Below are 26,335 nucleotides of genomic sequence, written 5' to 3'. Positions count from 1 at the left end.
TCATACCTACTAATGGCTATCTCAGGGGAATAACAGAAAAGATGTCACTAGGTAAGACTTGTGAATTGGGAATGAAAGATGCAAAAAGACTAATCCATCTCTCTGATCACAATTTTCTTTAAATCCATCAATTTCCAAGAAAAGTTCAGCCTTTAGTTTCTAAGACAGATGAGTTATATTCAAGATACACAGAAAGATAATATTGATATTTCTGATGATACAGCTGTAAAAAATGTAATCTATCCACAACAAAAAACTAAGCTGTTTTCATGGCAAATACTATAGAAAATGCTACAGAGTTTTGTGCCTGTCTTCCTACACATAAAGTTCGCATAAATTTGTTATAGGCAGTGTACCATGTTGGTGTTGGACTTTGAAACTTGTTAATTAGCTTATAACTTGGAAACATGTTAGCTAGTATCTGTTGTCACCCTGCAAAGATTTGTAAATCTTATATAGTATAGTGCACGCAGTTATAAGCTAGGAGGGTTCTGATAAATTTAGGTATATGCCTAACTGCAAGCAGTCATTGCTTGTTGAGAGCCTGTGTTTGTATGTTTAATTTAATAGCTTTCTGACTAAGAATCACCCTTTTGGAGAGAAAAAAAAATATTACTCGGGGTTCACATATTTTATTCCTGTTTCCGTTGTGCAAAGATGGATAACCAGATTGAAAGGAATGAACAAATAGGACCCATTATTTACTTTCATGTGAAAATCTTCAGGATTGAATCTCAAATTATACTGTCTTTCATCTAGGTACAGATTAAACCTTCATAAATTGCACAGAAAGTAGTAGTCAAGGAAATCACCATAATAGCATCAGCCTCAGTCACCACGTCACTATATATTACAGTTCAGTTGAAATGTGTGCTATTCTGGATATCATTATCTTAAATATTCAAAGTGATTAAATGTTTTATTTTTAAAGTAGGTACATCAAATAAAATCATACCACCAAAGGTTGATATCTGGAATAAAAATATCTGTTGCAACTTGGAGCGGGTCAGGAATGCCAGACAACAACTTCATAGAAGCTGGAAATGACTTCATTTATTCCACGTTACACACCACAATATATAGGCAACTCGCATAGCAACATTCTGGCAGAGCATCAGTGATTGGTTACATGCATTGACGCGCTAACATTTCATAGGTTGCTAAGCCGTATCCAGGAGCCCAACTGTAACAACCACACTGACATCTCGAGGCGGCTATGCTACCTCAGAGCTGCGCGCCTCAACGGGCCAGCCCCTCCCTCTCATTTCGGCCTTGCCCGGTCAAGGACACCCCCATGTCCCTGTCCTCCACATTTCCCCCTTTCAGCCCCTCCCTCTCGTTTCGGCCTTGCCCGGTCAAGGACACCCCCATGTCCCTGTCCTCCACATTTCCCCCTTTTTCTTTAAATTAGGTGACCCCAGGAAACAAGCCAGCCTTGAGGTGTCAGATTCGGATTGCGTGAAAAAGCAGTTAAGAAACGTGATATTAAAACGCACAAACAGGTCCAAACAATCATTAAGCCAACTACAAGCAACAGTCCCCATAGTAACAACATTAACAGCGATTTCACTAACGATCCTCACATTCTGAGCTAAGAGAGTTCGCTGCTCTTTTTGATCGCCTTAACAGGGTCTTGCTGTTCCCCGGAGGGCCGTGTGGCCAAATCATACTAAAGCAACCAAATGTGCAAGGCCCACCCATAGGCTGGGACGGAATGCCAGCCCAAGCTCGGTTCCCACATGTGGGATTTCTGAAGGGCAGTGGTCATGTTGTGAGCAAGCCAGATAAGGACAGAAGGACTGCTAACTAAGAGATAAGGAGTGCGGCTGAGAGTCAGATAAGGAGTTAATGAGCTGAGCAGTTGTTAAATGTAAGGACACGTGGGCACTGTTAGTTAGCCTCTGTTAGTTAGCCTATCACACTGTATAGTTAGATGCGTAGACACGGGGTCTTAACCAATGATTGTAAAGAAGCGCTCGCGTGCACGGGGAAGTCTTGCATATAAGCGCGATTGGAACCCTAAATAAACTGGCACTGCTTGATCACATTGATCGTGTGAGCGGTGTCCGAGACCCCCACGTCGACAAGTGGCGCCCGAACAGGGACCCTCACGCCGAAGGCTTCCAGGAGCGCTTACCAGCGGCGGTATCCGAGGGTGCGGGAGGATCCAGCCGAAACAGGCGCTGCCCCGGCGCCTGGAAAATCGCCGGCGTAAAGACGAATTTGGAATCTCACCCAGGACAGGTGAGCGGCTGGGGAGGAGATGGGGTCCACGCTAAGCTCTGAGGAAGAAGCAGTGGTTAAGCTCCTCCAACATATCCTTTCTACGAGAGGATTTAAATATGATAAGGCCTTACTCGAGAAACTATTGACATGGGCCCGTGAGCGGGATTTGATCCCTTCAGGAAATGCGGCCTTTGAGATGCCCACGTGGGACCAGATCGGGTCAGAGTTGTGGGAAGAAGTGAGTAAGGGGTCAAAAGATGCTGTCAAATTAGCCACTGAGTGGCGGTTGGTACGACAGGTATTAAAGGAAATGAAGGCCAAACGTGCTGCTGCAACGGCGGTGCTTGTGGCTACCACGTCACCAAGTTCAGAGAGCGGGCCGACGAAAGCGGACGAAAGCGACGAAAGTCCCCCCATCGCCCAAAGGACATCACAGGGCCACCGACGGATCGTGAGTCTCCCGAACCTGCGAGCAGTGTACCTGTAAAAGCCTTTGCGAGCACTTCAGGACCGGGACCACCACGCCACCGAAAACCGCTGGTGTTTGGAGATCCATCCTCAAACCCCCCCCCCGCCCGCGCCTGTGCCTGCAGCACCTGCACCGTCTGTGCACCTGCTTCCGGACCCCTCCGCGAGCCTGAGAAATGGCCCAGTTGGGTCCAGGACTTGTTAGATCGCCTTGAAAAAAGGAGAAAGGGGGGCCGGGGAAGAGAAGGCGAATGAGATCAAGGAGACTTACCTTGCTGAGGGCTTGACAACAGCCAGGGGGGAGGTGCAGGGGATTTGATCTGTCTTTTAAAGTGGAGGTTGGAGAATTGTAATGCTTTAAGTGAGGACAGAAACCGTTATTAGGGCTATTATTTCTATTTGCTATGTTCATCTCTATTATGTGTTGTATCCTTTGTATATTGATGCTGACACGAGGTATAGTTGAAAGCTGGAAATTTGTATGATCTGTAGAGTCATAAAACTGTTGTGCGAAATAGAATCCAGATCTTGAGAAAGAAGATGTTTGCCCGCCTGGGCTGAGCGATAAGGAGCGCGGAGGCGGCTGCTCAGCCAGGCTCATAGCCGACTCCTCCAAAAAGCAGTTGAAGGCGGTTGCTCGACCGGGCTTGTAGCCAACATAGCTGCAAACATCCCCTCAATTAATTTGAAGGTCAAACACTCGAGAGGGAAGGAGATGAGAGAGGCAGGAGCCTCAGACTGACGGCTGGGACCACTTACTGGCATGCGCACCCAGGAGGGAAGGTTTGAAGGTGGAGTTTGTCCGCCCCCCAGTCTGCCTGCTGGCACGTACTGGCCCTACGTGGCAGGATGCACCGGGCATAAACAGACAGTGCGGAGAGAGGGGGGGCGAGACTCCTAACACCGAGGCCTACGTTGTCTCCGCGGGGACGCCCGCCGAGTTAGGAGCCTGTCAGCAACCCTCTAATCCGCCAACTCGAGAGGATGTTCAGTCTCAGTATCCTGCCGACAAGTATTACCTCAAGAGTAATTATTCATACTTTGCTTCTTTAATGTGCTTTCACCTGAATAGAGGCTCGTTGTAGCCACCTTCTTCTGTGTGATTATCGCCAAATCCCAGGCCCATTCGCACCTAATTGGCGACGAGGATGGGCTTTGGCAATTGAGAGAGTGGAACTCACTAGTGGAGCGCACAGCTATGTGAGGTCGTGCCACTGGATAGAAACTGTGTTCCTGCTGTGTGTGTGTGGTCTTTAGATGTTTATTGTGTAATATATATCAGCAGAGAGGGCTGAATAAGCACAAGAAAGTGCAGAATTTGAAAGCGGGAAAGCCAGGAATAACTCAGACTATGGCATCCCCCCCACCAGTGGAGGACTGTGAGCCGTACTCTGACTTGTATCCTTGGAAAGAGACTAGGGAAATACTTCAGCATAGGAAGTAAGAATATGAAGCAAATGCTGAAATGCCAGCTACAAAAAACAAAAAGGGGGAGAATTGGGAATTATGCCTGCAGAAAAATTGGCAAGAGCAGTATATGTTTTACATTTTTTGAGATTACCCCAGGACAGCCTAATCCCTCTGATGGTCAAACACAGGGCTGGGCTAAAGGGAGCCCTGACAGAAGTAAAGTCGGGTCTGTGTAAGGTGATGCTGAGAGACTGGGACACGGGAAAAGGGACGGGACCTTTGCACTTGATAACCTGGGGAAAAGGGTATGCTTGTGTCGTTACAGATACTGGAATCAGATGGGTGCCAGAAAAGTGGGTGAGACCTTGGCTGGAAGCAGACTCGCATATATCAGACGTAGCAGGCAAGTAGCCGGTACCCTAGCTGTGGAAAGTGTGAGCCTGCAGAAGAACAACATGGGAGGAAGAGGTGTTACTGTTATTATTAGCTGTATATTGTGGCTTTTAGGAGGTAATGTTGCTTTTAATGTTATTATAGGAGCTGATGCTGCTTTTAATGGATGTGTTATGCTTCTTAGGCGGATTGTTAATTATACCCAAATCAAGAGTTGTTGGCTTTGCGGAACAGCAGATCGATTTGACGCACCGGTGTTAGGTATTCCTTTAAGCAACTGGACAGATCTGAATCCATATAGCCTACTCAATACGTCATACCAGTGTACACAGGAGAATGTGGCAATGGAAGGAACGCCCTTTACACTTCAATTGGTTAATAACACGGTGCCCTATATAAATTATAACTTATCAGGCCCGAATCTAGGCACCTTTCAAAACAAAACAGGCCACTGGACGACCATAAAGCTTAAATTGACCCATAGTGAGGATGCAAATTCTGCAAGTAGCTATTCTGTGGGAGTAGGAGACCGACTCTGGGCTGACTATTTGTGGGGAAGAGCCACCACAAATACACATCTGAGAATAAAAGCAACCTGCAACTTGCCAGGGGGGCATTGGTGGCTGTGCGGAGACCAAGTTGCCCGAAAACAGCTCCCAGGCAACTGGTCAGGAGAGTGTACTATGGGAGTGTTAGCCCCCCCGCTAACAGTATTTAACCATTCAGACATGAGGGGAATAGTAAGGGGCCTTTGGGGAAAGTCTAGAACCAAACGAGAGGTTAATAATCCTCTAATAAGATACAATACCGGATTCCATAGCTTTGTTAGGGCACTTTTGCCAACCCTTGGTATTGTTCAATTAGAAAGGGCGATTCTAAATATTTCAGGTGAAATGGAAATCATCGCTAACAGAACAGCAGAAGCAATTCTTGGAATGCAAACAGAGGTAGATTCCCTGAGAAAAATAGTCTTACAAAACCGAAGGGCCCTTGATATCCTAACCGCACAGGCTGGAGGAGTATGTACCCTGATAAATGAAACATGTTGCAGTTATATTGATCAGTCCGGCAAAATACTTACGGATGTCCAAGGCATTTGGGATCACGCAAGGATTTTGCATAAAGTTACAGAGGATGAGAGTCTGTCATGGCTGGACAACTGGTTCAAAGGTTGGGGCATTGCGGGCTGGCTACAATCACCGATCAAAACGGGTTTGATGATTCTGCTAATTTTCTTATGCATTTTGGTTGTCGTTCCCTGCCTGATTAAGTGTCTGAGACAGACGGTGGACAAGGCCATCAAAGACATATTTTGGGTAAACCATCAAGAATTCCGGCTCGCTCAAAAACAAGAAGGGGGAATTGTGGGATTTCTGAAGGGCAGTGGTCATGTTGTGAGCAAGCCAGATAAGGACAGAAGGACTGCTAACTAAGAGATAAGGAGTGCGGCTGAGAGTCAGATAAGGAGTTAATGAGCTGAGCAGTTGTTAAATGTAAGGACACGTGGGCACTGTTAGTTAGCCTCTGTTAGTTAGCCTATCACACTGTATAGTTAGATGCGTAGATGCGGGGTCTTAACCAATGATTGTAAAGAAGCGCTCGCGTGCACGGGGAAGTCTTGCATATAAGCGCGATTGGAACCCTAAATAAACTGGCACTGCTTGATCACATTGATCGTGTGAGCGGTGTCCGAGACTCCCGCGTCGACACCCACATATCAAAAACCACCCGGTGGGAAGCTTCCTAGGCAGGATAGTTCCCATATTGTGGGTAACATTTCCATTACACCATTCCTTTTCCCCTCTTGCCTCCTCAACGGTTTTTGCATACTCATCTTTGAGACCTTCCAGTTCAACCTCGTATCTACTGTTCTCATTTTCCATTTTCTTCAGTCTGTTTCTCTCCCCTTCTAGTTGAGCCTGGAGACGAGCATTTTCTTGCCTTAAAAGACTATTCTGGGATTCAGTAGAAGACATCTGAACTTTAGTAGAAAGAAGTTCTTCTGTTGCAGCCCGTTCTCTTTCGGCAGCTGCTGCCAAAAGGGCTTGAGATTCACCAAGTCTGTCGGAAAGATTCTTTTCCAATTTTTCCCACGAGGAGGTTTGCGCTCCCAGCGTGGCTTGCAAATTTTCCATCTGCCGGAGCAGTGGCCGTGTAGCAGATGTAACACTTTGGCTCGGTTCTTGGTTCCGACTCTCCTCTTCTTGCAGTCTCTGTTGTAGTTCACTGATTTCCTGCCGTAAGTAGTCCTCTCTTCTTGCTGCCTGTTGTTCTGCACGTTGCAGCGCTAGCCGCAGGTCTGCCACCTGAATCGCCAAAGCTTCTTGTTGCTGCCGTGCCTCATCCTGGGCCTTCTCCAAAGCTAAACCAAGTTCTTCCTTTGCCTTCATTTCCCGACTTAGGGCTGCCTCTTGTGCCTCACTGTCCTTTGTGGCATTAGGTTTATGAAGATCTGCAAGTTCCTTGTAAGCACTGTCAAGTGCTGCCTGGACACTTCTGTTCCTTTCTTCAAGATCTTCCACCTCTGCCTGGAGCTTATTAAGATCCTTTTCTTGTCGCTCTACAACACTGTTCAGTTGTTTAATACTGTCTCGATGCTGCTTCTCAAGATCCTCTTTGCCATCAAGTGCCTGTTTTAAATGCTGCAATTCCTCTTCCAGTTCCTTAATCTTTTTGTTCTGTTTTGTGTTAGTATTTTCTCTCTCCTTTGCTCTTAGGTTCTTAATAATGTTGGAATTGTGCAGCTGCTGTTTAGAAAGCTTTTCTCCTTCTTCCATTAATCCTTTGATTTGCTCATCTTTTTCTTTCAGTAATTCAGCTGTTTCATTACAATTAAGTCTAGTAGCCAATTCTTCTTTAACATTCTTTACTTCCTTTTTAGCTGCATCCCTTTCTTTGCATGCAAGCTGGAGCTTTTTTTCAGCATCTGCTATTTGCCGAGTGAACTCCTCTTTAAGGGATGAAATGCTATTGCTCTCTTCCTTCATTCTAAGGATTTCATCTTTAAGGTTATCATAAGCTTCCTCCAGCCGTGCCTTTTCTTTACTAGGACTCAATAACTGTGTTTCCCTCTTCTCTAGTTTAGCATGGGTGTTATTCTGGCATCGAGGACACCAAACTCGCCCTTCACTACAGTTTTTTCGGATATGACCCCTCCTTCCACACCTAAAGCACTTAGGGCCGTTCGCGTTTTCCCTCTTTCCTTGGTTTCCTCTTGGGCCCACCAAAGGTTGTAGTGCAGCGGCTAAGACACGAAATGCTTGGGCTTGCTGCGCTGCTGAATCAAGCAATGCCTGCTCTACCTGGGCCCCCAAAAACGCTCCGGGGTTACCCACCCCACGACGGGCCACCTCCTCCAACATCTCCTCCAAAGAGATCCCTTGAGGCAAAGTGACCAAGATATCCCTGGTGCGCTTATTTGCATTTTCTACTGCTAAAGATTGCGCCATGATCCTCCTGGTCTGCTCGTCAAGGGTGTCCATCTCTTCCAGGGCCTTGAGCAAGCGGTCAACAAACTCCCCAAAGGATTCATTCACGCCTTGCCTAACCCCTGCGAAGGAGGGACCTTTCTTTTCCTCAGGAAGAGACATAAAGGCAGACAAGGCTGTTTGTGTTACTAACCGCAGCAGTATAGCAGGATACCTCATCTGTATATCCACCCCACCATATGGTCCTTGTCCCAACACCGCCTCCACCCGCAGCCCTTCCAAAGGATCGCCTTGAGGTCGAGGTAAGGCACATTCCCGAGCTGCGTGGGCTGCCCACTGCCTTTCCCATAGGAGCAGCTGACCAGGTGTCAAAATCAATTTCACAATCTGTTGACAATCACTAGGGAGAAGCAAATCACTATTAAAGATACAGGATAACATCTGTCTGGATGGCTCACCTTTGACCCCCCCAACGCGCCACTGTATCCCGTAACTGGCTCATAATTTTCCAGTCCAACGGATCCCACTTGCCCGCTCCCCCACCTTGGCCATCCGGCTCAAAGGTCACCGGGCACGCCACCCTCATGGCCGGCTCCCATTGACCCTCCAAAATTGCATCTCTAATAACACCGGACCAACGAGAGGAGACCTGCGGACCCGACCCCCCACCAGAGGATCCAGACCACCCCTCGCATGTTTTTGGCCCAGCTGCCTGGACTTGATTAAGGGCCCTGGAGGCCTCCCGGAACAGTCGATCAGAGGGTCGGTCCTGGCACCGTTCCGGCGGCTGCTCCTGTGGCCGGTTCCCAGCTGTCCACGCCGGGGGCGGTGGCGCCATAGGCTGTACTGGTGACTCGGGAGTCGGAGCTGATCCAGCAGAGGCAGGTTCCGGTGGCGGCGGCAGCGGCTCCGACGAGCGACGGGATTGTGATGGTCCTCCTCTGGTAACGCTGTCAAGCAGCTCCCTTGCGGAGCTCTTCGGGGTGGCAATAGCCCCTCGGCCAGGTGCGGCTCGTACCGCAAGCGAGACCTCGGGGGGCGGTTCCTCCCCTTGCAGGATCTGCGTCGCCGCTGCTGCCATCTTCTTTTCAGCCTGCATACACTTGAGCTGATTTGCCACCTCGCGCCAAGTATGACCCAGTTCTTTGGCAGTTTTGCTGCCCTCCAGAGTGGCTTCCCATAATGAGTCCCCTATCTCACGCCACTCTGTTATACTAAAAACAAGTTGTGGCTCCTTTAAATGTCCTTTCTCTCTTGCCCACTTTACAAGCTCAAACAGCTTTTTCGTGCTAACCACTGCCTCCCTTTTTGCTAACAAGTCAAGCAGCGGTTGCACCGCGGCTTCTCGCTCCATCTTGTACGTACAGTCCGGGTCCCGGCTTCTTGGCCCCCAATGCCGTCTATCCGTGTGCGCAATCACGGCCGGCTTACCCGCTCCGGTCCCCTTCTTGGACGGATCACTCAGTTGCGTTTACACCGTCTTCGGTGTCCCTGTTCGGAATCGAGTCCCTGTTCGGGCGCCACTTGTTGCAACTTGGAGCGGGTCAGGAATGCCAGACAACAACTTCATAGAAGCTGGAAATGACTTCGTTTATTCCACGTTACACACCACAATATATAGGCAACTCGCATAGCGACGTTCTGGCAGAGCATCAGTGATTGGTTACATGCATTGACGCGCTAACATTTCATAGGTTGCTAAGCCGTATCCAGGAGCCCAACTGTAACAACCACACTGACATCTTGAGGCGGCTATGCTACCTCAGAGCTGCGCGCCTCAACGGGCCAGCCCCTCCCTCTCGTTTCGGCCTTGCTCGGTCAAGGACAGTCAAGGAAACCCCCATGTCCCTGTCCTCCACAAATATCTATATATCTTCTGTATGTTTAGCAATAGAAAGGAAGAGATGATTTTAAGGAGGATCTGACCATCTTGACATGCAAGCTTCAAATAATCAGCTAAATGCATCTTTTATGAATTTTCATGATGAATTACAGAGTGAGTTTATGCAGTAATAATGGAAGTGAAAATTGTAGGTGAATGAATCAGTATATAGCTTGCTTTATGTATCATGAGCAGTGGAGGAGTGAGTAGAAGCCTATGCTAGCTATGCAGTTTGAGGTTGCAAAGAGTTAGTGGTTTTCTATATATATTCCTTTTAGGACTGCAGCTAATTTTCGGCATCTTTATGGCAGGATAACTTCTGCATAACAAAATCCTGTACCTGACCACAGCAAATAAGCTTCTCAAAAAGGTTTTAACTTACAAATACTGAAAATCATGCAACTCCCTTTTGTTCTGGTTGTTTATTGTCACTCATACTGCAGACTGAAGGTCTGCCATGCTGTACATGGCTTACAGCCATGCTGTAAACAGAATTGCAACTCCCAAGCTCCACTTTCCAGTGCTTCGTGCCCATCTTTATCTATTATTTTGTAAATTGCAAAGACTGGCTTCACTTAAGTGAAACTAGACTGCCTCTCTAGTTACTAAAGAGTCTACAAGGAGGCATTCGGAGAGCTTCAGGAGATTTCTGGTCTTTGAAGCCTTACTCTCATCTGACTACAGAGTGAGGTCAAGGGAAGCTGCTTCTCTATCTTAAATTTGTCTGTTTGAATTTTAGTTTTTATCATCCTTCTGTTTGTTTTCCTGCAAGACAACAATAGCTATCAAGTATGCCTTCCAATATTAAGGGAGATTTTAAAAGAATAAACAAAAATATTTGGGGAATTATCCGGTAATACTTCCGTGCGCTCTACAACTTTGCTTGTCTTCCTTTTGGCAGCAGCTAAACGAAGGGATTCTGTGCTGAGTAGCCCAGATGTTGTCGATGTCACTCCTACACGAAAGCGAAGGCAAAGGATAGGAAAGCCTGCTGGTACAGGAGCTAAAGTAGCAGCTTATGAGATACAACTCCCAGCAAAGGAAAAGTAAGTAATTTTCAAATATATTTGAGTGTTATTGTGTTTGTTTCTTTTTCTGTGTGTGTGTTTGCTTGTGCAGCTTCATAGTATTTCGGAGTATTTCTGAGTTCTGTTGTGGTGCATTTCATATATAGTGATTTACAGGAATTTTAACTGTCGCAGTCGTGGCAGTCAAAAACACAAACAACTGGGGTAGATGCAACACAAACTACGCTTTATTGTTCTCCTAGTACATTATTTATACAGAGCTTTCCTCGTCGTGGCTGCTGCTTATTGGTGAGGACTACAAAGGACAATAGCTAGTAACAGAGTTATGATTGGACGATTCTTGGCTTGGCCAGTTTCTGCTTCGTGGCCAAAACCTCCTTAAACTTGTTAATAACTTTCTGCTGTCTCTGTGTGAATTCCCTATCTCATGGATACACTCTAATCTTTTCAAGGCTAACGTTCTCCGCTAAGGGAGCCAGGGACTTCACAGACCTGCTGTAAACCTGGGCAAGCTCCGGAAGTGTGGGATAGATGAGTGGACAGTGAGGTGGATTAGGAATTGGCTGGATGGCAGAGCTCAGAGGGTGGTGATCAGCGGTGCAGAGTCCAGTTGGAGGCCTGTAGCTAGCGGTGTCCCCCAGGGGTCAGTCCTCGGTCCAGTCCTGTTCAATTTATTCATCAATGACCTGGAGGAAGGCACAGAGTGCTCCCTCAGCAGGTTTGCTGATGATACCAAACTGGGAGGAGTAGCTGATACCCCAGAGGGCTGCGCTGCCATCCAGAGGGACCTGGACAGACTGGACAACTGGGCGGTGAAAAAACGCATGAAATTCAACAAGGCCAAGTGCAAGGTCCTGCACCTGGGGAGGAATAACCCCAGACACCAGTACAGGCTGGGGACCGACCTTCTGGAGAGCAGCTCTGCAGAGAAAGACCTGGGTGTCATGGTGGACGACAAGTTGACCATGAGGCAGCAGTGTGCTCTCGTGGCCAAGAAGGCCAATGGGATCCTGGGGTGCATGAAGAAGAGTGTCTCCAGCAGGTCGAGGGAGGTGATCCTGCCCCTCTACTCAGCCCTGGTGAGGCCGCATCTGGAGTACTGTGTCCAGTTCTGGGCCCCCCAGTACAAGAGGGATGTGGAGCTGCTGGAGAGAGTCCAGGGCAGGGCTACAAGGATGATCAGGGGCCTGGAACATCTGCCCTATGAGGAGAGGCTGAGGGAGCTGGGCCTGTTCAGCCTGGAGAAGAGAAGGCTGAGAGGGGACCTGATCAGTGTCTATAAGTACCTCAAGGGAGGCAGTGAGGAGGATGGTGCTGGCCTCTTTTCAGTGGTGGCCACCGACAGAACTAGAGGAAACGACCAGAAACTGAAGCATCGAAAGTTCCACAGGAACTTAAGGAAAAATTTCTTAACAGTGAGGGTGACGGAGCCCTGGACCAGGCTGCCCAGAGAGGTTGTGGAGTCTCCTTCTCTGGAGATCTTCAAAACCCGCTTGGACGCAGTCCTGTGCCACGTGCTCTAGGTGACCCTGCGTGTGCAGGGGGGTTGGACTAGATGACCTCTAGAGGTCCCTTCCAACCTTAAGCATTCTATGATAATCCCTGACAATTCCCCCTTTTTGTATTTGTGCTACAAAAATGGCACTAACGGTTCGCTGCAGGGCCCTTCGCAGCAGACCAATCAAGCGAGGTACCATTAATAACACAATTACAATAATTACCAAAATCAGCAAACCTGTTTTCACTAGAGATAGTAACCACCCAGACAGACCCCACTTACCAAACAACTTATTCAACCACTCCCATCCATCATCCACTTGCAACTTGCGTACTCCGTCCCGTCTCTCAGTATCTGAATACTCTTGTGTATGGATTCACTGTGATCCGACAAATTCATGCAGCACATTCCATCGAAATCTTGACAACCATGCCCTTGTGCTAGTAATAGAAATTCTATTGCAGCTCTATTTTGCAGGGTAGCCTTACGAATCGAATCTACATCTGCTAGGAGGCCTGCTAAGGCAAGCGTGGTGGCATCAGTCTGCTTCGCAAGCCAGCATCCAAGCTTGGCGAGTTGCTTATGCGCACCGGCAGCAGCAACTCCAGGTATAAATAAGGATGCAGTGATTGCCTCAGACGGATTCCAGAATGTAACAGCATTGTCACAGTTCTCATCGAATTTGTGAAAGCTACGTCGCTCCCTGCCACCTCTAGTATGGGCAAGGATCATGGTCAGATTGGGAGTCAGTAAGGTCAACCTTCCAATTGAACAAGGGCCCCCGTGGGCCCGGGAGGGGATCCCGGGCCAGGCCCGGTCCCCACATATCAAGAACACCCCTCGAGGGAGCTTTAGTGGGTGGTCTTGGCCCACAGTCTTCATTGCACTAACATTTGTGGCCGTCTGGTTGCACCAGTAAGTTGTGTTCTGGCATATAGGCGAATTGGGACCAACATCTTGAAAGGTTCCCTCTTGATCCCCTCTACTACCCCCGTAGTAGGGGTAGTACTCTCTTTGGAGAGAGCCCAGCAAATCAATCTCTTGAGGGTCACTATAACGTCATACTGTGCCATTAACCCATATCCATCGCCCTTCCGGACTCCCTCCCCGATGTACTACAACTAAACAGCAATAGTCCTGACAGCCGGGATTCTCTGTGCCATTACAATTCTGAGGATCAACACTAAAGTTTCTCCCAACAATCGTCTCATTGCACCATGGGTTGCAGTCCTTGTCCTTATAGTAACTCATTGCCGTCACTTCCCATCATTCTCGTTCTTATGCAGGCACTCCAACCAGGCATGTGCTAAATGGATTCTGTGGAGCGTTCGTCGCTAAGCACAGTGCGTCTTGCCCAATGGCGTTCGCAAGGGTTACCCAGACGTTGCCATCTGGTCCTCTGGGTGGAGCTGGAATCCCGAATCCTCTGCCGGTACATGCAAGGAGGAAGAAAACGAGAGTTGCTGCAACACCGGTCGTATGCACCGGGCTGGAACCCATCGTGGTCCCATGCCTGTGGAAACACAAGCATACCCCTTTCCCCAGCTCATGCGACCCAGACCATTGGCTGGTGACTAAGTCACGAACTTGCACCGGTACCCGCTGCGGCACCTTTTCCGTTGTAGTCAAAGAGGAAAAATGCGAAAAAACAGGTGAAAGAGTAGAGTTATTAGGGAAGGAGAGAGAGTTAAGCACATATACAGCTTTGTCTAGTCTTGCCTGTGGGGACTCCCCCTGCATTCCCCCTTTATGTTTTTGCACGAGGCGCTTCAGAGTGCCATGCAAGCGTTCAACGAGGGCTTGGCCTGTAGGGGAATGGGGAATCCCGGTTATGTGGTGAACACCCCATTGATTTAGAAAACTCTGCACCTTTTTGGAAACATAGGCAGGACCATTGTCGGTTTTCACTGTCTGAGGAATGCCGAGAGTTGCAAAGGCACGCTGAAAATGGTGAATTACGTGTAAAGATTTCTCCCCTGCTTGGGCTGTAGCACAAGCAGCGTGGGAAAATGTATCAACAGAAACATGGACAAACCGAAGCCGCCCAAATTCAGAGATATGGGTGACATCCGTTTGCCACAATTGTAACGCTTGTAGGCCTCTCGGGTTAACTCCATAGAAAACAGGTGTCTGCTGTCCTTGACAATCAGGGCAGGCAGCAACTATAGATCGTGCCGTGGATTGCGTCAAGCCAAACTGTCGACTCAGCGCCGAGCTGCCCTGGTGAAAAAAGCGATAATAAACCCTGCTGGTGTTTGTTAGGGAGCGGACCCAAGGCCACAGCAGACACAAGGGCATCAGCCCTTGCATTACCCTCAGCAAAGAAACCAGGTAATGCAGTATGACTGTGAATATGTAATATAAAGTAGGGTTCAGTTCTTTGTTGTATTGCAGACCATAGGTCCAAGAGTACCGAAAACAATGGGCGTTGATCAATAAAAGACAAAACCATCTTATCTAGCCGTGCAACTAGATTGGCAACATAAGCAGAGTCCGTAACAATATTCACAGGTTGGGGAAATATTTGAAAAGCTACGGCCATAGATCGCAGCTCCACTATTTGAGGTGATCCTTCTTTTAAGATTACCTTGTCATGCCATTCTCGGTTGTCGTACCATACCACGGCAGCTTTACCAGTCTTTCCAGATCCATCTGTAAAGGCAGTGAGTCCATCAACTGGCCCCATTTGGCTCAAGTGCTTTTGACCCACCGTAATTTCCCAAAAAAGCTTAATAAGCGGATGTGAGGGCAAATGATAAGAGATCTGCCCATGAAAATCAGCCATAGCTGCTTGAACTTCATAATTGCTGGCTAAGCACCATTCAAAATAACATGTTTGTATTGGGACAACAATGCGATACGGATCCCTTCCTGTCAGTTCCACACATCTTTTACGAGCCTTCATAATAAGCTCTGCTAGAAGTTCAAACAATCCTGGTGCAGTCTTTCGAGGTCGAAAAGGTAAAAACAGCCATTCCAGAATATGTAAAGGATCTGCCCATTCAGGGCACCAAGGCACCGAAAGGAGTTGTCCAATCAATGAGGACAAACAACTGAACTATCTGTAATGGGTCAATGCGGGACACAATTTTAGTTTGTAATAACGACTCCACCTGTTGGAATGTTTGAACTGCTGCAGGACTCAAAGTCCTAGGTTCAGAAGGATTAACAGAATGCTTGAGCAGTTCCAATAAGGGCTGCAGCTGGGAATTTGTGAGACAGGGTCTAATCCAATTCAGCGACCCCATCAATTTTTGGACATCAGTAAGCGTTTGAACATTAGCACTAAGTTTAATGGGTTGTGGCGTCACTCGCCGGGCAGTGACTGTAAGCCCTAAATATTTCCAGGGCTCAGTTCTTTGCACCTTCTCTGGTGCTATAACCAAGCCAAAATGCTGTAAGGATTGTCTAGCTACCTTTTCTAGATCGTTCAGCTGCTCCTTTTTCCGGGCTGCAAGTAAAATGTCATCCATGTAATGGTAACAATAACAGTCTGGAAATTGCTCACGAACGGGAGATAAAGCTTGAGCAACAAACCATTGGCAAATTGTTGGCGAATTTTTCATACCTTGAGGTAACACCTTCCATTGATATCTTTTGGCTGGCTCAGAATGGTTCACAGGTAATACAGTAAAAGCAAATTTCTCTCTATCCTGGGGCGCTAACAGAATGGTAAAGAAACAGTCCTTCAGGTCTATTACCACAATATCCCAGTCCATAGGGATCATTGAGGGTGCAGGAAGGCCGGGCTATAAAGCTCCCATGGTGGCCATGGCAGCATTTACCTGTCGTAGGTCATGTAAAAGTCACCATTTGCCAGATTTCTTCTTAATCACAAATACAGGGGTATTCCAAGGACTGTGAGAGGGTTCAATGTGCCCAGTCACAAGCTGTTCTGACACCAATTCTTGCAGGGCTTGCAACTTTTCCTCTGCTAGGGGCCACTGATCCACCCACGCAGGCCTATCAGTTAACCAGGTTAAAGCAAGTGTGGGTCGACAAACACCCTGCAACGCAGTGGCCCCGGTCAAAAATCCGTCGTAATCCTGACCCCCCCATTGTCCTAAACAATCTCTTCCCCACAAGTTCAGGGGTGCAGAGGTTGTGTATGGTTTGATCATTGCTGCTTGCCCTTCAGGATTGGTGATCAGCACAGGTACAAGAGACACGCCCCCCTGAGTGGATCCCCCCAGCCCTACTACACCCATCCCAGTGTTTGTAATGGGTCAAGAAGACGGCCAGGAATGTTGAGAAATAATAGTCACATCAGCCCCAGTGTCCAACAAACCTGTAATCTTCAACGTTGATGGTGAATAGCCTTTGTTGGAGATGGTACGTCATTTGCGGCCTCCGTGCTGACACAGACTGTGACCAGAAAACTTGAGGTGGACCCGTAGAGCCAAAGCCTCCTTCTCTCCACTCCTTAGACTCTGCGTGAGGAACACGACTCGAAAAAGGCACGAGTTGAGCAACATGAGTACCTTTAGGAATGGTTACTGGAGGATAGGGAGCAGCCATCATTCTCTGAAATCCACAGTCATTCTCCATGACCCGTCACTCTTTTTGACGGGCCAGACAGGGTTATTCCAAGCTGTGGTAGTGGGTTTAAAACTCCTGCATCCACTAGGTCTTTAATTGCCTGCGAAATGTCTTCATGCCCCCCAGAATCTTGTACGGCATCATGGCCATCAATTCAGTTGCGGCAGGAATGTGCACAGGAGGCTGTGGAATAATTGTTTGAAAGCAGGAACTGAGAGGAAACCTAGGGCCTAACAGAAGTTTTGGCATTACAAAAGCTTGCTTGGGGTGATACACAGTTGCCACTTCCAGGATGTTCGGCACGGACTCAGCTCCTCCACGGTTCCCTAGGCAACACAATCATCTGCCCTCCTCGCAGCTGCAAAGGGGAGTAACGGAGGATGGAGCAGAGTGAAGGCACCGCGGCCAAACTCTGTTGCACTCCCTGTGCTGGGCTGCTGATAAGCCGCGCAGTGACTGTCTAATGGGAGATATACGATAACATGTCCGGTGCTGAGCCAGCAAAGGTGGCAAATCACTCCTTTTGGATGAACTTTGCTTGAACTTTGCTCATTATAATGTCAAAACCACACCTCCATCCCAAAAGTTACCCGTCTTCGATGTACGACCGCTCCTCACTGGGCATGCGCTCTAGATTTTCGATTGACTGTACCTTTAAATGAAAGCGAGAAACTTTTTCACCAATCAATAACAATATTAAGTATGACTCTAGTCACTCAAGCTCCACCTGAATGTAAAGAAAAGTGTAAAAGGTGAACTAAGGATGAAAAGGAGGAGGGAAGAAACCATCGTCACTCCTGGGTCAGTCGACGGGCTGAGCCCCCTTTCCTCCCCTTGGGTTGGGACGCCGCCTGAGGAGACTCGAGACTGAGCCCCCTCTCCCATCTTCTGGGGTGAGTGATGATTGCACATTTGTACATCAGAGCTAGCGAAAAACCCCACGCTGTAGTAGAGAATTTCCTGTACTCACATCCGAAACCTGCTTTGTAAATGTTGCATTTGAATAAATCATACTGTTTGTGAACTCGACTACTTGTTTGGGGGGAGGCGATCGGACCTACAGTTGACGGACTGTTCGTGAATCCGATACCGATTTGATATCTCCTTCCCCTGTCACCACCACTACCACTACGGCTTTCAAACTGCAACATTTCACAGGGGCGTTTTTACTTTTCTGACTAAAATTGTCTGGGCACTAATATAGTTCTTTGTTCCAAATTGGTACAAACCGTCAGAAAGGTTCAAGGCAGACCCTCTCTGCTTATATATTTTACACAAGAAAGACCCAAAGACCACAGACGCAAACAGCACGAACACAATTCCTATCCAGTGGCACGACCTCACGTAGCTGTGCACTCCACTAGTGAGTTCCACTGTTTCAATTGCCGAATCCCATCCTCGTCGCCAATTTTGTTGCGGATGGGCTTGGGATTTGGCAATAATCACAAAAAACAAAGTGGCTAGGGCGAGCCTTTATTCAGGTGAAAGCACATTAAAGAAGCAAAGTACGGATAATTACTCTTGAGGTAATACTTGCCGGCACGATACTGAGACTGAACATTCTCTCGAGTTGGCGGATTAGAGGGTTGCTGACAGGCTCCTAACTCGGCGGGCGTCCCCGCGGAGACAACATAGGCCTCCGTGTTAGGAGTCTCGCCCCCTCCTCTCTCCGCACTGTCTGTTTATGCCCGGTGCATCCTGCCACGTAGGGCCAGTACGTGCCAGCAGGCAGACCGGGGGGCGGACAAACTCCACCTTCAGTCACATAACCTTCTCTCGTGGCTGCGCAGGTGCAGTAAGTGGTCCCAGCCGTCAGTCTGAGGGTCCTGCCTTTCTCATCTCCCTCCCTCTCGGGTGTTTGACCTTCAAACTAGTTCAGAGGATGTTTGCAGTTAAGTTGGCTACAAGCCCGGTCGAGCGGCAACCTTCAACTGCTTTTGGAGGAGGTCGGCTGTGAACCTGGCTGAGCAGCCGCCTCCGTGCTCCTTATCGCTCAGCCCAGGCGGGCAAACATCTTCTTTCTCAAGGTCTAGATTCTGTTTCGCACAATAATTTTATGACTCTACGGATCATACAAATTTCCACCTCCTATACATGCCACCCTGTGATCTGTAGAGGTCAATCTATTGTAGCGAAGGACCCGAACAGATAACATTTTCATAGCAGTTTCAACCATACCTCGTGTCAGCATCATTATACAAAGGATACAACACATAATACAGACAAACATAGCAAATAGAAATAATAGCCCTAATAACGGTTTCTGTCCTCACTTAAATCATTACAATTCTCCAACCCCCACTTTAAAAGATGGATCAAATCCACGGGCTGGATATCCTTACCCCTCCCGGACTTATCCAGGATATGCTGCATAACCAGCAGCGCCCTTTCATGCTCTTTGGTCACGGATCCTCCCACGGTTCTCGACAGCCTGGCTCCTACCTTGCAGATTTCTCTACCCGTAGATAGAGCTTCTAAAGTTACCGGAGACACGGAAGACGTTCTCTCCCGTCCGTCCTGTCGAGCTTGCTCCACCGACCGAGACCGTGACTGAAGCACGCGAGAACGTGACCGTTCCACCCGCCGACCACAGCTCGCTCCCTTTGGGGCGTGCGCCCTGCGAGTCCCAGTCCGGATCTTCTGGCAATGGGGGCACATCCTCCCCCATCTTTTTCTCAGGCTGTAACGTCGGGGATGGTGGTAAAGGCCTTTACTGGGGATCTCCATCTTCCTTCTCCTCCTCCTCCTCCTCAGGAGGAGCAGAGGGGAACACAGATTTATTCAAAGCCTCCCACTTGGCCAACTGCTGCGCAGGTGTCTTATAGAGAGGGGGCAAAAACTCATTGGGAGACTTCTCCCGTCGTCGCATCTTTACCAGCTCATCAGGCGAGGGGTACTTATGACTCGAGGTGGTTTCGTGTTTTGACGACCCAGAGGTGCCCGTGGAGCACTGCAAAGTGTCCATTGCTCCATAACAGACTCTAGGGGGGAAGGCTACGCCGGGCTCTGCCACCACCGCCAGTCGCCAGGCGGTCCGCTTCTTATCATCACGTCGGGGTCACCAGTTGTTGCAGTCGTGGCGGCCAAAAACACAAACAACTGGGGTAGATGCAACGCAAACTACGCTTTATTGTTCTCCTAGTACATTATTTATACAGAGCTTTCCTCGTCGTGGCTGCTGCTTATTGGTGAGGACTACAAAGGACAGGAGCTAGTGACAGAGTTATGATTGGATGATTCTTAGCTTGGCCAGTTTCTGCTCCATGGCCAAAACCTCCTTAAACTTGTTAATAACTTTCTGCTGTCTCCGTGTGAACTCCCTATCATCTCATGGATACACTCTAATCTTTTCAAGGCTAACGTTCTCCGCTAAGGGAGCCAGGGATTCCACAGACCTGCTGTAATCCCTGACATTTAACCAACTTTGAACAGGTGTGAATAACTACATAAAGTCAGGCCCAAGGAGTTACTAACACTTTAGAGATGTATTAGCATCAGTATTAAAAGTCTTTCCTTTAAGTGACTTGGACTAGTTTAAGCAAATAGATCGAAGCCTAAAACCATATTCTGTAGCTCACCACTACATATCCCTGCAGGTAAAAAAGAACGCGTTGGTAGCAAGCATCAACCTAAGATGCAGAGCATGAATTAAGTTGAAAAATAGAAAAATACTTACAGAAAGTAACAAGATTAGTGTCTGTATAATTTCTGAATATTTGAGTAAATAAAAAAAGATTTGGTTCATAAAAAGAAATAGTTAAAAATGCCCCATTTCACAGGATTTCCCATGATTTTTAATAAAACAAGCTTGGGTTAGAGTTCATACAGATTTCCTTTGAAATATGATCAATGGAAAAAAATAGTCAGAATTTATAACAATAAATATCTTTTCTCTCTCTCTCTCTCTCTCTTTTGCATAAGTATGGCTCTCTCGGCTTTTATCAGTAATAAGCAGAATTACCTCCAGGCTGCAATATGATTGGTGACATTTTCTTCAAAAACTGATCTTTTTTTCAAAGTTGGTGCTAAATTAGTTTTGAAAATAGTAATTTCCTCCTTTTATCTGTAATATTCAATAGATAACAAACTATCTAACACAGTATAGACACAAATAGAGTGCAAAGACATTTCCTGTGATTAGAAGGATTTCTATTTAACTCGGTAAGAAAAATACCTTATTTTGACATAGAAGATTGTGTTTTGATGGCATCTGATTTTTTAAATGCACAATCCTATTTTTTTTATTCTTTTAGTAAAAGAAATAAATATTTTGGGGACCTGTTTACAACAACAAAGTTGCATTCTGCTTCTCTGCTCTTTTGGAGTCCTGTATACTGCGATCAACAATACCATTGCCAACTGTAGGTAGTTAGGACAGTTTTATTTTGAGATAGTCTGTCAATATTTGCCTGAAATATATTTTTATTGCCTTTAGTATTGATCATACAAGGAAAAAAAATGATTGAATTGGAGTAAGAAGATATTTCTCTGAAATGTGACAGGGCTTGGGCTGAGTCACCCTCAGTGTACGAACCTCCGAATCTAGTGCTTAGGACATGGCCTGGGATGATCTTTATGTTTTTGTTTTGATTCCTGTGAATGAGGCAAATTCTAAGAAAACACATAAACATTAGATATTTTTCGTACTATGCAAAATGTTTCTAATATAGCTAGAGTCAGAGCTCTAGTATCCCTGAATCTGAGGACTGATTCTTTTCTTGGCTTTATCATAATTAGTAATGTTCTAATACCAACCATGCCGAACTTTGGTTCTGTCCGTCTTTATCCCTATTTTTTTTTTCTTGCATCTAGTATATGTGAATTGTACTGTAAACAACTGCTTTGCAGTACAGGTCACAGCGTTTGACATGTCATCTGCCTTCAATAGTGTGATAGTGTATCTGAGGATGAAAGATGCATGTGATTCTCTGTGATCCCAAAATGAGTTCAGAAATCAAAGTTATGTCCCTTGATGTTGGAATATGTTTTTGGGTCCTTTATCTAATTAAAAATGCAGTGGCGGTGCTAATTGATTGATCTGAGAGGAAGGCGTTAGATCTCCCCAGTTACCTGAAAAATTACAAAAGCGAAACAAATGATTTCCATTTCACTGATGATTTTTCTAAATTGTTGCTGCTCCCTTCTTCCTTTTTTGAACTTTATCTGGAGACTTTTAGCAGCTGTTAATCAAGCTTTCAGGCAGTTTTCTTGGCTAATGATTTTTATTCCTTTTCAGTCTGTCAGTCGTAGGTAGGATAATATAAAATCATTATTACAAGTCTATAAAACTTCTTCAGTAACTTATGCTGACTGAAGTCTACATCCTACACAGTGCAAAGGGCTTTATCTCTAGCAGATGGTATATTGGGTGTCCTGCCCAATATAATTTCCCATATTGTGCTGCTTAACAAAAGGAATCCAAGCAAATCACCCCAGCCTGCTATTGGAGAAAAAGTTAACCTCTAAATCCGTTCACTTGTTGGAAATGCTACATCACAAATATGCATGTATGGCCCTTGAGAGCATGTTATGCTTTTCTATTTGGCAATAAGATCAAATGACAGGTTGTGATCACCTTTGCAAATGCATGACTGAATCCTTACTTCACAGCTGACCTGCAGGAAGATTTGACTCTTTACTACTAGTGTAAGTATTCTAAGGTGCTATATCATAAAATCATATCCCATGGTTCTTGCTTTAACATACTAAAGAGTATTTAACAGTGTTTTCCATTTTCAAGTTTTGCAGATGTCATCAGTGCTTGCTTCGTGTTTGCCAGGCAATGAAAGAGCAGTTACAAACCACACATCAAGCACATAATGTTGTCTTTATATTGCTGCATCTTAGGTAAACTGATTAAAAAAACCCCTAAATTAAAAGAAAAATTAATACCTCTTTATTGGCTAGGTTCATCCAAGTTTTTCTTTCTTTTTTTTTGCTTTCTGAAGCAGAAATGAGGAACTGAAGGTTAGCAACATGCTTCAGCTTTTCTTGAAAATGCAGTATTTTTCTCGCATAGTAGGAATTATATCTTAACTGGTACCGTTCAATGTAAATCTTACTCTGCAATCATGTCTATTCAACATTTTGTCTTTGTCTCCTAAGATTTTAAAATATGGTAAGACAGTATCATTGATGTTTAAAGTTAAGAGCATCCTAATTAAACAAAGAACCATAAAAATGAAAGGATTCTGTTGCTCCATATAGTTTAGATTTATGGACTTTAAGATTTATGAGACTAGTTATGTAGCAATACCCAAACCCTTTGGAATGAAAATATTCTTAGATATGAGCAATAATACTGCAAAGAATGCAAATAAAAATGTTTAGCATAGAAATTAGAGCAAAAGGAGTACTGTCTTTCTCATTCGTTGTGAGTAGGTGAGAGGACAGGAGATGGCGTTGAATTGCATTTATCTATACAGACAGAGAACATTGTGAATTTATTCAAGGCTTTTTTTTTTTTTGGAAACTTACACATATGACTTGGATATATTAAGCTAAGCACAAGTAGTGTAGATGTGAGATCAGTAAAAAACTGAGCTAGGATGTGTGGAACAAGATTTCTTTAAATAGTCTGTGTAATCATTTGATGAGAAAATGATGTTCTTTAGGAGAAAGGAAAAATTCAGCATAATTAATTAATTGGTCAGTGAAGAGCCCAAATTCAAGTTTATCTGGCTCTATAGCAGGATATTTTCCAATCTGAGACATACAAAAACAAGCCCAATGCTTCTTTAGGCTGATGTTACTTAAAGATAACAGCCAAGTGTGGCTCATAGTTGACCCATTTTTTTAAATGTTACAAAGGTTTGTTTTTAAGATTCTTTAAAGTAAGTAAAATAAAATTATCCAGTAACCGTGATGGTATTTGTGAAGCTTTAACTGCAATGTAATATCTGGCAGTTTCCTAAGGTACAAATGAGAGAGAATTTGTCAGCCAAGACTATGAAGAGCAAGTTAAGATGCAAATTCTACTTTTCATAATTTGTACTTTATACCGGGGAAAAAAATAAGAGTAATTCCAATTCATATTTAGAAATGATGCTTATTAATGCATTGCTCAAATCTTCAAGGGAGCCACATATGAATAACACTGCTCTCTACGTAGAATGTGCATGCAATAGGGAGGCTTAAGTGTAAGGCCTGTCAGCCTGAATTTATAAATAATTATTTCTATAATTATTCAAATTATTAGAACTTATTTCAGAGCAGATAGTACATACTGAAGACACAGAAGCAAAAGATTTTATAAATTAAGCATAGTATTTACAGATATTTACAGAATACAGACTGTTTAAGTAGTTAGTGTAAACTATAGTCACAGAGTACAGTGGGACTCAAGCAATGGAGGAGTCACTGTAACTGGAACAAAAGGAAGTCTGGAAAAAGCTTCCATTTCTAGTATTTACAACTATTATTTGATTCCTGCAAGCCTAAACTTATTTTTCTGTGTTTTTTTTTCTATAAAAATTGGTTTTATTTGGAGATGAAAACAAACCCTTTTTTTATGTCTGTCTTTTATTTCTTACTAATAAAGAATATAATTGTATGGGCCTCATTCACATATTTATTCTAGGAGGAAGACTTTACTGGTTAAGACTCAAAATTTCTTAATGTTATTCTGTATGTTTCAAAATGTAATACACTCCATCTGCAATGTAATGGTTGTAATTTTCTTTTTTTCTGTTGAAGAGTTGCAAAAAGAGCAGTACTATAATCTGATCAAATGATTTAAGGTGTGTACAGTCACAGAACACAGGTGTACATGGGTTTGGGAAAAAGCATCTTAAATATAGCAAAAACCTTAGGGATGCAAGTATGCTGGCTTCCCCAGGGGATAAGAGCAGACGCGACCAAAAATATTGTTACGGAGAAAAGGCTTCATGATTATGAGAAGCAAATGCTAAGAAATACTTTTATTCAATTGACTGGGATTTAGCAGATATTATTTGCTTGGCTTTTCCATGAAGAACCAGGTGTTTATCCCAAACATTGTGACTGTCTTTTTAGGTGTTCTGTATGTCAGAACTTTCTTGTATGCATGTCTTGTTTTGCATATTTATAGTGGATGTAGATTTTAGTGTCTTATTTTCCTCTTTTTTCATTGCAATTGAAATCTGATTACTGCCGGCCTGATCCTTCCTTCAATAAATGAAGGAAAGAGATGTTTCCCCCTAACATTGATATATTCAGTTTTATTGAAATATTTTGATGTAACCATAATCCCACTGAATTTGAGGGGATCAATGGTTTAAATCTTTCTTTCTTTGCATATGAATACTGCTTTTTCAGAGAGTTCCAGCTGTTCAACATGTATTTAGAAGTCCTCAAAAACATCTGTGAGAAGTAAAAAATCATATTCAGATTTTGCAGGTGGGTAAATGAGGGCCCTATGTGCCCTGGGTTGCAAAGTGTGTCTAGGAATCTAAACTGGTATCTGAGACTCTCGACAAGATGCTAACTAGGTATTTGGAAGCATCACAAGTGGCAAAGGGATATTGTGTGTCATCTGTGCTACAGTCAGCTGCTCCACCAGGAGAGAATAGTAGTTTGCCCGGAAGTAACCCAGCAACCTTTTACCTACTTTTACAGTGCCCCACACCCCAGTTACAAGAGGGATGTGGAGCTGCTGGAGAGCAGCTAGCTAGTTATAGAGGGTGTAGGGTACGGCGCTCGGAAGATCTCGCGATGTACGGGAAGAATAGGGAACTAAGGCATATGCCATATTAGGTAAAGAGCAATGCTTATTGGCTATATAGGCATGCTTCCGCCTTTGCTACCTTTATAAGATCCAGCCTGCGTATATTAAACGCCATTTGCAGCATCCTCATATTGGTGTCTGTGCTCTCTGGCCCGGGCACGGGTTGGACGTGCCTGGCCGCCTCGGCGGACGGAGTCGATTGCCAATGTCAGGCAACAAGAGGGTTGGGAGCTGTCACAAATGTGCCATATCAGAATGAAATAAAATGGACATAAAAGCAACTATTATCCCTTTGAGTAAGAAATCAGGCAGGGGGGGCAGGAGGCCTGCGTGGATGAGCAAGGAGCTGCTGGCAAAACTCAAACAGGAAAAGGCACTATACAGAAAGTGGAAAAAAGGACAGGCTCCTTGGGAGGAATATAGGAATGTCGTCAGGGAAGGCAGGGATGTGACGAGGAAAGCCAAGGCACAATTGGAATTAAAACAGGCAAGAGATGTTAAAAATAACAATAAAGAGCTTTTTCAAATATATCAATGGTAAAAGGAAGATTAGGCAAAACGTGGGTCCGCTAGTGAACAGCATGGGTGCCCTGGTTATGAAAAACACGGAAAAAGCAGAGCTACTGAATGCCTTCTTCACTTCAGTGTTTTCCAAGGGCAGCCCTCTGGAATCTCAGACCCTAGAAACCAGAGAAGGTGCCTGGAGAGAGGAAGACTTGCCCTGGATAGAGGAAGATTGGGTCAGAGAGCACCTAGGGA

The 26,335-nt window shown here is 45.5% G+C and overlaps 2 protein-coding genes across 2 annotated transcripts; both read right to left on the bottom strand.

Moving 5' to 3' along the window:
- Positions 1-5,922: 5,922 nt before the first annotated feature.
- Positions 5,923-9,006, bottom strand: LOC148595726 (uncharacterized). The gene is made up of 3 exons (XM_088519784.1): positions 8,384-9,006; positions 6,286-8,325; positions 5,923-5,926 (listed from the first exon to the last, which is right to left on the bottom strand). Exons 1-3 carry the CDS (start codon positions 9,004-9,006, stop codon positions 5,923-5,925), a joined length of 2,667 nt encoding a protein of 888 aa, XP_088375910.1.
- A 3,621-nt stretch (positions 9,007-12,627) lies between these two features.
- Positions 12,628-13,844, bottom strand: LOC148595725 (uncharacterized). Its single transcript, XM_088519783.1, has 2 exons — positions 13,711-13,844; positions 12,628-13,345 (listed from the first exon to the last, which is right to left on the bottom strand). The coding sequence occupies exons 1-2, from the start codon at positions 13,842-13,844 to the stop codon at positions 12,628-12,630; spliced, it is 852 nt and encodes a 283-aa protein (XP_088375909.1).
- Positions 13,845-26,335: the final 12,491 nt, after the last annotated feature.

The sequence above is a fragment of the Tinamus guttatus genome, unplaced genomic scaffold (genome assembly GCF_059628265.1).
Source record: "Tinamus guttatus ecotype Peru unplaced genomic scaffold, ASM5962826v1 Tinamus_guttatus_pri_ptg000071l, whole genome shotgun sequence".
NCBI lineage: Eukaryota > Metazoa > Chordata > Aves > Tinamiformes > Tinamidae > Tinamus > Tinamus guttatus.
This window is presented reverse-complemented; position numbering and strand designations above follow the sequence as displayed.

What these genes read in the sequence shown, in the direction of transcription:
- LOC148595725 (XM_088519783.1), bottom strand. Translation starts at nt 13,844, where the DNA reads ATGGGACCACGATGGGTTCCAGCCCGGTGCATACGACCGGTGTTGCAG. An exon ending in GACCAGATGGCAACGTCTGG is followed by an intron (nt 13,346 to 13,710) that starts GTAACCCTTGCG and finishes CTCTCTCCAAAG; the next exon opens with AGAGTACTACCCCTACTACG.
- LOC148595726 (XM_088519784.1), bottom strand. Translation starts at nt 9,006, where the DNA reads ATGGCAGCAGCGGCGACGCAGATCCTGCAAGGGGAGGAACCGCCCCCC. An exon ending in GCGCGTTGGGGGGGTCAAAG is followed by an intron (nt 8,326 to 8,383) that starts GTGAGCCATCCA and finishes GCTTCTCCCTAG; the next exon opens with TGATTGTCAACAGATTGTGA.